A 13,457-nucleotide genomic window follows, 5' to 3' on the forward strand; every position below is an offset into this window, starting at 1 on the left:
GTAGTCCCAGCTACTCGGGAGGCTGAGGCTGGAGGATCGCCTGAGCCCAGGAGTTTGAGGTTGCTGTGAGCTAGGCTGACGCCACGACACTGTAGCCCGGGCAGCAGAGCCAGACTCTGTCTCAAAAAAAAAAGAAAATGAGTTTATCTCTTTAGGAAGAATGAAAGGAGTTCAGCCTTGTTAAATAATTTAAAAAGGAGCCATGGAAGGTTTTCTGCATGGCTGGGAGAGTGACAAGGGAAAAGCAGTGTTTGAATTGTCAGGAGGGGTGGGAGTCCAGAGAAGCTGGAGTGAGAAAGGAAGGCCTGCGGGAAAGTGGCATCGCAGGCACAGGCAGTGAGAGCGAGGGTTGGGAGGGGCAGTGAGAAAGGGTAGAAAGAGGCAGATATTTCGATGGAAAATCTGACCAATCCCATGACATTCTGGGGAAGGGTGGCTCCAACATAACTACAAATGGCCTGGCAATTTTATCAAAAGAAGGAGAGGTGATCTGGGAGAGGAGAAGAGTGGTTTGGGCTAAGTTCGCACAGGGATGATAGTGGCATCCAGTTGCTATCCAATTAGAGACCGAAGTCTTGAGAAGGGTAGAAAAGGCACGTTAGAGATGTGGACTCGAGCATGTCGCACAGAGGTCGTCCAGGACTGGTGTCGATCTTCAGTGATGCCTGTTGATTTCTCCCATAGTGTTCTAGTTAGAGTCCAGCTTCCACAGCACTGATACAGGTTGAGTATCTCTTATCTGAAATGTTTGGGTCCAGAAGTGTTTCAGATTTAGGATTTTTTCAGATTTTGGAATATTTGCTTTATACCATACCAGTTGAGCTGCACTAATCTGAAAATCCGAAATCCAAAATGCTGCGCTAAGCATGTCCTTTGAGTGTCATGTCGGTGCTAAAAAAAGTTTCAGATTTTGAAGCATTTCTGATTTCAGATTTCCAAACTAGGGATGCTCAACCTGTAATGACAGCACAGAAATGTCAGCACCAGCAGCGTCAGCTGAGTTGTATTTCCAGTTTGGTGTCCTGTTGAGATTGAGAGTCACACTGAATGGTGTCTATGTTGGTGACACCCTCAGTAAGTGGAGGTTTGGGGTTTTCAGAGACATATATTGCCAATCACTGGGTGTTTGAGTGCACTTGGAAGATTGCCGTGTTGGCCGTTTCCTGCCTGCCCCTCCAGAGCTCTGGGACTTCCCATGTGATGAGTTATCTTTGCCTCTCACCGTGTGAGCTGCAGATGTTCCTCCGTGCTTCTTCATTAGGCAAAGTAATAAGCACTTAACATTTAAACATATGTTGCAACACACCAGAATCTGAAAGGAGGTCAGATTCATAAATCCCTTGTTTCTTTAAGTAAAAATTATAATTGTGTTTCTGCTGTGGTATAAACTCTCGATTCCTATAAGACCATTGTGTTTTGAAATGGTTTTAATCTCAAATTCTTTCTGGCTGACCTGGGCAAAGTAGGAATGATCTTTTTCCCTCGAGTGACAGCTTCTTTTTGCAAGTTATCTCAGGCTATAACCAAGTTTTGGTATTTTCAAAGAAGTTTTCTCTCTTATAAAAAAATTACAAAGGTCAACTTTTGAATGATTTTGCAAAGAGAAATGAATGAAGTCCTGAGAGAAGTTCAAAGGACTCTACATTCTCCATGGGATGAATGTGTGGAGTCTTTGGTGCCATGCCAGAATGCTTTTTAAGTTACAGCTGTTATGAGAAGAGCAATGCAGCTGCAAAGAGTAATGCAGAAACAAACTTGCCTCTGGATTCCTTCCTCTCTGTTTCTGCAGGCTTCTTCCATCGGGACTTAAAGCCTGAGAACCTCCTCTGTATGGGACCAGAACTTGTGAAAATCGCAGACTTTGGATTGGCCCGAGAAATCCGATCAAGACCTCCATACACAGACTATGTATCTACCAGATGGTAAGTACTGTTTTTCTCAAAATTACTTAATTGCACTTCTTCAGAAAGATACTGTTAGACAGAGAATATTATTAAAGTCACATTTACTTTTCACTAAGAGAAACAATGCAATCTGCAACACATATTTGTAGGTGTATTGGCATTGTATGAGGTTAAAAGCTTGTGTCGTAAATAGTGTTGAAAGGAATCTTGTTGTGCTTTTCCATAATATAAATAAGATTTTATATGTAGGCCTTTCTGAGGACGGTTTCCCAAAAGAGGTATGTAAAAGATTCTCCAAAAGACCTGTCTGAAAATCATCTAATTGCTATTGCAAAAACTTTCAGCCCCTAGGAATTTGATTTGAGCAGTTTGCCATGACCAAGAAGTAGACTACACACAAGTTTCTCTCTCTCTTTTTCCTTCCCTCTCCCTGTCCCTCTCCCTATTTCTCATTCTCTTTGTATTTCTCGGAGATGCTGTAGGGAAGATTCCTGCAGAGAAACGCTCAGTAGAAAATACCATGCAGTAGAGAAGCACTGCTTTTCGACAATAGCCATGGCAGTTGCCAAGTCATCACAAGCCCATGTGACACAGTGATCTAGAAAGAAAACAGAGAGATACAAACTTTCTCATCGAGAATTGTTATGTAATTTGATTTCTGACCAGTGGGAGCAATAGCTAGTGGTTAACCTTTGTCCCCCCAGGTACAGGGCTCCAGAAGTGCTCCTGAGGTCGACCAACTACAGCTCCCCCATCGACGTCTGGGCCGTGGGCTGCATCATGGCAGAAGTTTACACCCTCAGGCCGCTCTTCCCTGGGGCCAGTGAAATTGACACGATATTCAAAATTTGCCAAGTGTTGGGGACACCGAAAAAGGTAACAATAGGGAACAAAGGCCTGTGGGCCAAAGCCAGCAGCTTCCCATGTCCCCTCCCCTCCAGCCATCTGCTGCACTGGCACCGTGGAGCGCCTGCCCGTTCTAGAACCTTTCTGTTGACCTCGGTCATTCGCCACTGCCCACGTTCTCGGACATGGCCAGCTTCTCTTCCTCCTTCTACTCTTAAGTGTGAAATCTGTCACAGCTCCCTCTGCTTTGCTCCGCATCATCTCACCTCCTGTGTAGAGCTTCTCTATTTCCATGGCTACAATGCTTCTGCCTGTTCAGAAGTCTCCCCTGTGTAATCTAGCCTTAGCCTCCCTCCTCTATAATTCCGTTCACATATTGGCACCATCACCTTGAGCTCAACACGTCTGAAACAGATGGCTCTTTGTTTGCCACCCGCCCTTCCCCTTCTCTTCTTTCCCATTTCTGCGTGTGGTCCCATCCTCACCCCAGAGCCCCAGCCTGGAGGCTGAGTTTCAGCTTTACCTTCTCTCCTTCCCTTACTCCCTTTCCCTTTATCCAAGAGGTTGGTCAGTAAATCCTGCTGAATATGGCTGTATTACATCTCACGTGGCTCTCGTCCTTTCAAGTTCCCTGCTGCCATCACGGATGACCATGATCGCCTTGCCTGTGTCTGAGGGTGTCTTCTCAATCTTTCTGCCTTTGAGTCTTTTCCTACCAGCTGGTCTGTCAGTCACTGGCCGGATTCAGCCTCCTAAAAAACAGCTCTGGCCCTGTCCTCTCCCAAAATATTCGCCGACTCCCCACTGCCCAGCCCCCTCGACTCCTGTGTCTGTTCCCCACTGCGTCCCCGCACACTTCCTGGCTGTGTGCCCTGGAGTTCCCCACCTCTGCGCTCTGCACACACCCCCTCGCCTGAGTGAATGCCGTGGCCAAATCCTGCTCTTCTTCCGAGGCCCCAAATTATCTCCCTCCGACTGTTTCTCTAATGTCCTCTCCATCTTCAGCCCTGTCCTATGTTATTAATATAATTGCTTGTAGACATACCCGTTTCCTGCACCATAAGCTCAGTCAGGGCAAGGATTTGTCTTGTGTTTGCTTTGCCAGCTTCCAGCTCCGTTGCTGATACAAACGAGACCCTCAACATTTTTTTTTTTTTTGAGACAGAGTCTCACTCTGTTGCCTGGGCTAGAGTGCCGTGGCGTCAGCCTAGCTCACAGCAACCTCAAACTCCTGGGCTCAAGCAATCGTACTGCCTCAGCCTCCCAAGTAGCTGGGACTACAGGCATGCGCCACCATGCCCAGCTAATTTTTTCTGTATGTGTAATTTTAGTTGTCCAGTTAATTTCTTTCTATTTTTTAGTAGAGACGGGGTCTTGCTCTTGCTCAGGCTGGTCTTGAACTCCTGACCTTGAGTGATCCACCCACCTCGGCCTCCCAGAGTGCTAGGATTACAGGCGTGAGCCACCGCGCCCGGCCTGACCCTCAACATTTTTAAAAAAATCATTGGAACGAATCGTTAATGCCACCTCTTCAAGGTTTCTCAAGTCCCCTGCTGAAATCTCTCCCTCCTCTGCGTATTTGTATCTGTACCTCTCTTGTGGCCTTTGTCACTTTTTACTCTGTATTATTGTGTTTTTTAATAAATGTCCTATTTTCTCTTTTAAGGACAGTAATATCCCTAAGGGCAGGATTTACATTGGGTTATTTTTGGATATCCAACAGCACTAAGCATATAGTAGGCAGCTCAGAACTATCTAAGTGAATGAATGATATAAGCTATACATAGTGCCACTTGGCTTTCAAAAAGGTGAGGAGAGAGCAGTTACATTAGGGTGTATCTTATAAAATAGCAGAGTTTCAGAACTAGAAGGAACCTTGACCACTTGTTCAGGACTTTCCTTCATTCCAACATTCAGTGTCCCATAAATACGAAACATGGAAAAGTAGAGGGCTTGACGCTGGGTGGAACAGCTTTCTTTACTGCTGGTCTTCGCAGCTCATATGCTTTGAATCAAGCTGGAAGTATAGGAATATGTAGGATTTCACAAATTTATCTGACCAGGAACGAAGTGTTTTATTTTATCTTCCTCCCCCCACAAAATATTTCATTAGCAGTTTTCAAAACCTCTGCCTCATGGAACACAGTTGCAGAAATACTAATTTGGTTCAACCCCCAAATCTCAGGAGATAGACCATCTTATGTAAAGGTTATAAAACAAGTTGGGGACAAACCCAGTGTCTTTTCCACTGTTCTCCAGATTTCCTGTCCTCCTCAGTCTCTTCATTGACACGACCGTGTGTCTGAGCACACTTGGTGCCGCGGCAGTGCCTACAGGCGGGGTGACTGCGTGATTGCCTTTCCATTCGAGGCACACATGTCAGAATACAAACTCGTGTCTCAGCAGTTGGCTGAGCGAGGTTTTCTGTCATTTCCTTCTTTCAGACCGACTGGCCTGAAGGCTACCAACTGTCAAGTGCGATGAACTTCCGCTGGCCCCAGTGCATACCCAATAACCTAAAGACCTTGATTCCCAACGCTGGTAGTGAAGCCATTCAGCTCCTGAGGGACATGCTGCAGTGGGATCCCAAGAAACGACCAACAGCTAGTCAGGTTTTCTTCCACTTTCTTCTGTTTGATGCATTTCTTATGAAGTTCACATGTAACCCTGAATAATTTCTATCAGTTGCATGGGAAATACTTTATTTCAGTATTGTGGGTGAGAAATAGCATTCAATACCACTGATGGTGTACTGTATGAGGTATAAGAACTTAAAATAGTTTGAAACATGCTGTTGTGCAGTTAAAGTCGTTAAGGTTTAATGTAGTTGCTTTGAAAAGCAGCATATAATTCACATGATACATCACCATATATATGGAAATGAAAATGAACAGATACATCTATCTGTCTTTGGAGGATGTTTTCAAATATACTGTCTATGAATTAAGATTATGTAGTATTTTGTTTTTAAGCCAGCACTTGTTAAAAGGCAACTTCATACCTTGTAAAGTTCAACTCATTCATTTTACCTCTGACAGAGAGATCGACAGATGAGACAGAGCTAGGATAATAACTGCAATTAGCATTCTATAGCACTTTACAGTTTGCAGATGCCTTAGTATATTTTATGTGATTTTTAACCCAATGAAGACTCCATGAGATAGGCATCATTGTTTTCACTTCTGTGAGAAAATTGAATCTCAGAAAACTTAAGCGATTTACCCTAATCAATCCTCCAGTAACTAGTAGATATAGTATAACCAACTACCATTCAACCAACTCACCTAAAGTGTAAAGTCAGGTCTGCTGACTTCATCCTCCTACTTTCTCAACCCACCCTCCCCCAGGCCACTTTGACTGAGATTACGAAATGCACCCGAAAGAAGAGGTATGGAGGAGGCGTGGTAATGCTATCGGCTCATATGCTCACATGCCTCCTGCAAGCCTCCTCTCGCATGAGTTGTGTCTGGCCCCTTCTCAACTTGTCTCGTTGACAATTACATTGCTCAGGGGAGGAAATAAATGACGAGTTCTAATCAGAGAAGACAATTTGGCTAAGCAAAAGTGATGGGGATATCTTAAGGAAGTATCCATGTGATGTTAGAATTTGTGATAGCTGGAGAGATGATAGTTGGAGGAATAATTAAGGAGTTTAGAAAAGCAGTTTTCCAAAGGCTCAGAGAAGAAAGAGCCATGATTTAGTGCCATAAAACTCTGGAAGGCGCAAGAGGTTTGGAAAGCTCTCAAAAGTGTACTTCTGGCAGTGAGAGTCACAGATGGTTGCAGGGCAGAGAGGAGGCATTTTGATAAACCCAGTTTTTTAAATGATAACATGCCAGAAATGAAAAGAAAAGGATTCTGTAACATGGAACCAAGACAGGAATATGTGCTTTTAAGAATAGTACCAGAAAAGTTAAAAATACCCCCCAAATCCGTTGAGACTTACAGTGCCTACAGAGAAGGCTTTCACGTTGGATGCCGGAGTCTAGAATATCCACATTATTTGCCCCTGTACCTGTACTTACATATAATCATTACGGATGTTTGTAACCATGTTCCAGACTCACTAAGAAAAAGTATGTTCAATGCCTTTCATTCAAAAAGACAAGAGAATACAGGGAATATTTCAGAAAGAATTGTAAACCCCCGAACTTTAAGATTTAGAAAACTCAATTATCCAGAGCAACTGACAAGGTTTAGTTGTTAGTTGTTCTTGATAGGGAAGCTTTAACTATACCCTGTATTACACCCTTGGCACTTCTGGGGTAAAAATGTATGTGCCTGCTCATTTTGTACTTGATTGTTCAGAGTCCTCCAGGATCATGTTTGGCTCTTTCAGTTTCATATTAGCTTTTTCTCTCTCTGTGGAATGAGGAAATAAGTTTAGAAGAGTGAAATATATTTAAGACACATAGCACATAAGCTACAAAACCAGGATCTGTGTTGAGCCACAGTGCTTTCCAGAAGTAGGGAAGGTAGCAGCATTGTAACTGGATACTTTATCCAAGTGATTTAAAGTGTTGTAACCAGAACATATATTTTATGGCATCTTAGTTAAGGAAAATCAGAAGAGGTGTTGCAAATTCAGGATGCTGTTTTTATAGGTGGGTTGGGCTAAGAAACTGTAGTAAACTAGTCACATGAAATGTAGCCCAGTCATCATGATGGTATTAACTTTCCTGACGAGACATTTCTCCTAAAGCCATCTTTGTCATTTCAGGCGCTTCGATATCCTTACTTCCAGGTTGGACACCCACTGGGCAGCATCACACAGAGCCTTCAGGATTCAGGAAAAACACACAAAGACACCCTGGAAAAGGCAGGCCCACCTCCTCACATTAAGCCAGCCCCTCCTGCCCAGCCCCCGACCAAGCCACACATGCGGATTTCTGCACGACCGCATCAAGCCAGCCAGCCCCCTCAGCATCTCATGTGCCCCTACAAAGCAGAGGCCTCCAGGGCAGATCACCCGAGCCAGCTCCAGGAGGACAAGCCCAGCCCACTGCTTTTCCCATCCGTCCACAACAAGAACCCTCAGCCGGTGAGCAGCCTCAGGGTTCACCAGTGAGCTTTGTGTCTGGCGTGTTCCTCTTCCGACCCCACTTACTGGGCGAAACATTTTCCTTCTTAATACACAAGGTCTGGCCGGGCGCGGTGGCTCACGCCTATAATCCTAGCACTCTGGGAGGCCGAGGCGGGAGGATCGTTTGAGCTCAGGAGTTTGAGACCAGCCTGAGCAAGAGCAAGACCCCGTCTCTACTAAAAATAGAAATTGGCTGGACAACCAAAAATATATAGAAAAAATTAGCCAGGCATGGTGGCACATGCCTGTAGTCCCAGCTACTTGGGAGGCTGAGGCAGGAAGATCGCTTGAGCCCAGGACTTTGAGGTTGCTGTGAGCTAGCCTGATGCCACGGCACTCTAGCCCGGGCAACAAAGCGAGACTCTGTCTCAAAAAAAAAAAGAAAAAATACACAAGGTCTAATTATGTTAGATACATCTTTGCAACAGCATGAAATTGTGAAAAGACCCTTGGCTTTGGAGTTAAAGATCTAAATTCAGGTTCTGGCTGTGCCTCTTACTGACGATGCAGCCCCTTGGGAGCTGCAGTGGGGAGGTGGTCGAGAGCTGGACTCTGCAGCCAAATCACCAGGGTCTCAAACCTCAGCTCTGCTATGGGACAGCTCGATACCCTGTGTACCCCTCCCCCCCGGTCTCTCTGCTCCTCATTTTCTCGTCTATAAAATAAAGAGAATAATAGCACCTACCTGATACAATTGTTTTGAGGACTAAATGAGTTAATACCTGAAAAGAATTTAGAATAGTACCTAGCATACCTAGTTAGAGCTCAATAAATGTTAGTCATTGTTATTATTAATCCCTGCGGACTCAGTTTCCTCATCTATAAAATGAAGATCATAATGCATGTCTTGCCTACCAGACAAGGTCGTTCATAAGGATCAAAAGCCATGATGCTTGTGAAGGTGCTTTGAAAATAATAAAGTGCCATACTGATATTTGTAGAGTATTATTCACATGAATGCCGTTAATGCTGGGCTATTAATTGAGCCCAGATCCTTCTTATGCTGTTGCCCTGGTTTTCAAAAGGAAACCATGAGTGTTGGATTCAATAAAATGATCACCTGACAAGGGATTCTAGCCTGCATTAGCTTTTTTTTTTTTTTTTTGAGACAGAGTCTCGCTTTGTTGCCCGGGCTAGAGTGAGTGCCGTGGCGTCAGCCTAGCTCACAGCAACCTCAAACTCCTGGGCTCAACGATCCTTCTGCCTCAGCCTCCCGAGTAGCTGGGACTACAGGCATGCGCCACCATGCCCGGCTAATTTTTTCTATATATTTTTAGCTCTCCAATTAATTTCTTTCTATTTTTAGTAGAGACGAGGTCTCGCTCTTGCTCAGGCTGGTCTCGAACTCCTGAGCTCAAACAATCCGCCCACCTCGGCCTCCCAGAGTGCTAGGGTTACAGGCGTGAGCCACCGCGCCCAGCCCCTGCATTAGTTTTGTAATGCTGTTTGAAGAGTCTGACTTTCTAGCACCTTTATGCAAAAGTGGTACTTTTTCTGACAACTCGTATTTGCTAAGTACTGGCTCCCAGCTGGCACAGCGTGAGATGGCCAGAGCTTGCAAGGACTGCATCGCTAGCCTGTTCACTTTACCCTAGCCCATGATTTGGAAGTGGTGTGTGTTTGCAAGTTTTTTGCTGTAGCTAATTCTCTAGTTAAGAGATAGTATCCAGGTCTACTAAGGAGGCAAAGAAGGCATTATTTGCATTGTTTTCTGTAAAAGAGCAGGCTGGCTGACATCTTAGCCAGGATTTCTTACATCTCTGTTTATAACAGTGGAAATCATGTTAACTTGTTAAGGGATGAGGCCTGAATGAGAATCCAGCCATCTTCCTAGTATGTGAGAAGGATCTTAAATTTCTTTTTTTAAATCCGTATTTTATACAACTTAGTGTCCTGAATGGATGACAATCAATATAACGTGTGCAGGACAGGTGAGGCCAAAGGTCTGGGAATGTGCTTCCACGATTGCCTTTCCAGATAAGCAGGGCATATTGGGGAACACTGTGCTCCAGAATCCTCCTTCTCATAACGGGAAATTCAGAATGGGGGTTACTCATGGATGAGCTTTATTAATGACAAGTCCTGCTTTTTCCTCCCATCTGCTTATATACACAGAAGATCCTTGCTGGCCTAGAGCACAAAAATGGTGAGATCAAGCCAAAGAGCAGGAGAAGGTGGGGTCTAATTTCCAGGTCATCAAAGGATTCTGAAGATTGGGCTGACCTGGAGGACTTCGATTTCAGTCCATCCCTCACCAGGATTGACCTGCAAAACAAGAAGAGACAGAGTGATGACACTCTCTGCAGGCAAGTGCGCTGCTTGTATCTGTAAACACACTGGATGTGGGATTCCTGAGATCATCTGTACCCATCTGATGGTGCGCTGTCCCCCTCATGCTGACCTGAGCCACGTTCTCTCAATTCAGATTTGAGAGCGTTTTGGACCTGAAGCCCTCTGAGCCCGTGGGTACAGGAAATAGCGCCCCGACCCAGATGTCACATCAGCGGCGGGACACGCCAACCCTGAGATCCGCAGCCAAGCAGCACTACTTGAAGCACTCCCGATACTTGCCTGGTAATATACCTGACTTGCCTTTACATTGATTGTTGATAAGAAACCTTGTCCTTGGAATCACATATTCATAAAGATTCTGTTTTAGAAGGCAAGTCCTTGGGGACTTTTCTTCAGAACTGGTGAGAACATCATAGAAATATTTGCTAAAGCCCAGGCCTTACATTTTTATCTTTCATAGTCCCCTAAGATAAGAAATTTGGTAAAAGAAACCAGATCCAGCCCCCGGGGAGGGAGGAAGTGATAAGAGTTAGGCAGCATGTCTGACGCCCCTCCACCAGTCCAGGGTTAGGAGCAGTTGCCAGCCAGGAAAGCAGGGTAGGAACTTAGGCACACCATCCGGGTAGTACTAATGTCAGCACTATAGTTTGGTGGGTACCCAAGCCTTTCTCTGTATTCTCCATATTGCAAGCTTATGGCATTAGCCAATCATTCATTCACAAATTCATTCGGTCAATGAATACGTATTTATGCATCTACTGTGTGCAAAGCACTGGGAATTCTATGGCAAACAAAACAACCAAGTAGGGCCACTGAGTTGCACAGCTCCAGGGAACTCCTTCACGTTGTAGGCTACATGGTGGCTTCCTGCAGCCCTGCAGGCACCATCCTCGCCCCACGCAGCTGATAGCCAGTGGTGGGAGAAAGACTTCAACAAAGAGATCAGCAGTAATCACAGATGGTGATAAGGTCGTCAGGAAAGGCCTTTCTGAGGAAGCGACTCAGCTGGGCCCCAAAGAATGAGGAGGAACCAAATGTGCAGAGAACTGAGGGAAAGCACACCAGGTGGAGGAAACAGCAAGTGCAAAGGCCCAGAGGCAGGAAGGGGCTTAGACTATGAGAGGAGCAGCAGAGGCCAGTGTGGCCAGAGCATAGTAACATAGTAAGAGAAGAGGTGATATAGTATGCAGTACAAGGAGGCTTTCGGGAGCTTGTAAGAAATTTGGATTTTATTTCATGAGCAGTGGGAAGTTCACGAAGGATTTTAATTGGAGGAGTGATGTGGTTTTATCTATATCTGTGTGCAGAGTAAGTGAGGGCCCAGCAAGCTGTAACTGTCATGAGGAGAGTGAGGAGAGTCGTGGCAGGGCCAGGGGTGTGGTCAGAAGGGAGGGAGTGGGCTGGGAATGTCAGGCCCTCCTATTCCATGAAATTCCTCGCCCTCTGGTTGGGAATAGGGCTTCTGAACACTGTCAGTCTTCATCAGGATTGACATCGTGGTCTTAGAAGAGTGGCTTGGCAGTTCCCAGGATGACCTGGAAGAAGAGGGAACGGATGACAGGTGTAGAGTGATCCAGGTGTGAGAGGAGAGAGGACGCAAGCTACAGCAACCCTAGGCAGTAAGGAGCAGCGAGTGGATTGGAGAATTATTTCTTTTTGTCTCTAGGGGAAGAAGGAGAAAGATAAAAGACGAATTCACATTTTCCGTTCTGAAAAATAGTTGCAGTGCCTGTGAGAACACGAGCAGCCAGGAGAGAAAGTGGTCTGTCTTGAGGTCAAGATGGTGGAGGTCAAGGCCATGGTCTGGCAGGCCTTGGATGTGAGGGCTCATTTTCAGTGAGGGTTGTTGGTACGGACCAGAGTCATCAGCGCGTGGTGGCAGCGATGGTCCAGGTCAGGTGAGAAGATGGAGCCTCAGGGGACAGAAGGGACAGAAAAGGAGCAGAAGGCTGCAGGGCTGGGGGAGGGGTGGACAAGAAGCTGTTAGGGTGATTGAAGGAAAGTGGTTTGTGAAGGGGGAAGATTAGAACGTCCAGGAGCACCGAAGCCCAGGACAGCACCAGAGGGTCAAGACGTGGGACAGATGTGTTGGTATAAGCGTTAGAGGCCTCTCTCAGGCACCCACAAGTGAGACAACATCTTTCCTCTGCCATCTATCAGTTGACATCATCACAGTCAGTTTTTGCTTTGGTTATTGCACCATAGTTTTTGACAAATTGGGTTCTGCATTAATTTCTAGTCTGGTGCAAGATTAAATATGTATTTTGCATTTTAAAATCATTTCTTCTCTATTAGGAATAAATATAAGAAATGGAATACTCTCGAATTCAGGCAAGGACTTTACTCCACCTAATCCGTGGTCTAGTTCTGGTTTGTCTGGAAAATCTTCAGGGACAGTATCAGTAATCAGCAAAATAAATTCAGGTGAGTAATGATTATTAGCTCCTGACAGACAAAAAGCAAATCCGCTGAACAGGGCAAGGTGGGTACAGAGAGCCGTGGATGAGCTGTGGCACCACGAGGGCCTTTGTGGTGTGAAAGCCCAGGCCTCTGTTCCAGCCCTGCCCTTCTCTCTCTCTCTCTCTCTCTCTCTCTCTCTCTCTCTCTCTCTCTCTCTCTCTCTCTCGGCAGCAGGCCCCCGGGACCCACTCAGCTCCCATGGGGGTCTGCCCTCAAGAGTGGCTGGAGAGTATAGTCATCCCTGGCTCAAGGGAAAAACAAAAATCACTTTGCAGACTCCTGCCAAGCCTGATGTCTGAGGCCCTGGCTGTGGTGGGTGTCGGCCTTGGCTGGGTCTGCCTTGTTCCATGTCATTTTCACCCACACAGGCAGCTCCTGCCGCGCGCTGTTTCCCCTTCCGCATTGCTGGGTGCACATCTGGGCTCTACTTCTTTCTGCCTTCATCCATTAGGTGTTTATTTATTTTAAGGAAAACAAAAAAGAAAGCAATAATATATTAACACCCATGTACCCACCACCCAGCATAAGACATCGAACTTTGCAAATACACATGAAGCCCAGTGTCTAGGCCTTTCCCGATTTCTCTTCCCCTCCCCCAACCCTCCACCTCAGTATGATTTGAGTGTTTATCATTCCCATGCACTTTTTTGTTTTTTAATTTCAAAATATTAAGGGCATGCAAATGTTTTTGTTACATGGATACCTTTTGTAATGCTTAAGTCAGGATTTTAGTGTGCCCAACACCTGAATAGTGTTTAGTGTTCATTGTACCCGATAGATAAGTTTTTACCCCTCCCCCCTCCTCTTCTTGATTTCCAATGACCTTTACATCTCTTTGTGCCCATGTGTGCCCATCAGTTAGCTGCCAATTG

At 45.5% G+C, this 13,457-nt stretch overlaps 1 protein-coding gene across 1 annotated transcript in view; it reads left to right on the forward strand.

Moving 5' to 3' along the window:
• ICK (intestinal cell (MAK-like) kinase) overlaps positions 1-13,457 on the forward strand; it is a 70,445-nt gene that overhangs the window by 52,348 nt on the left and 4,640 nt on the right. Inside the window, exons 7-13 of the mRNA XM_012648601.1 lie at positions 1,790-1,922; positions 2,609-2,780; positions 5,195-5,362; positions 7,471-7,791; positions 9,949-10,139; positions 10,259-10,407; positions 12,421-12,549. Of these exons, the coding sequence (XP_012504055.1) occupies positions 1,790-1,922; positions 2,609-2,780; positions 5,195-5,362; positions 7,471-7,791; positions 9,949-10,139; positions 10,259-10,407; positions 12,421-12,549 (1,263 nt within the window). The remainder of the gene's footprint in view (positions 1-1,789; positions 1,923-2,608; positions 2,781-5,194; positions 5,363-7,470; positions 7,792-9,948; positions 10,140-10,258; positions 10,408-12,420; positions 12,550-13,457) is intronic.

This window comes from Propithecus coquereli, unplaced genomic scaffold (genome assembly GCF_000956105.1).
Source record: "Propithecus coquereli isolate 6110/MARCELLA unplaced genomic scaffold, Pcoq_1.0 Scaffold29, whole genome shotgun sequence".
NCBI lineage: Eukaryota > Metazoa > Chordata > Mammalia > Primates > Indriidae > Propithecus > Propithecus coquereli.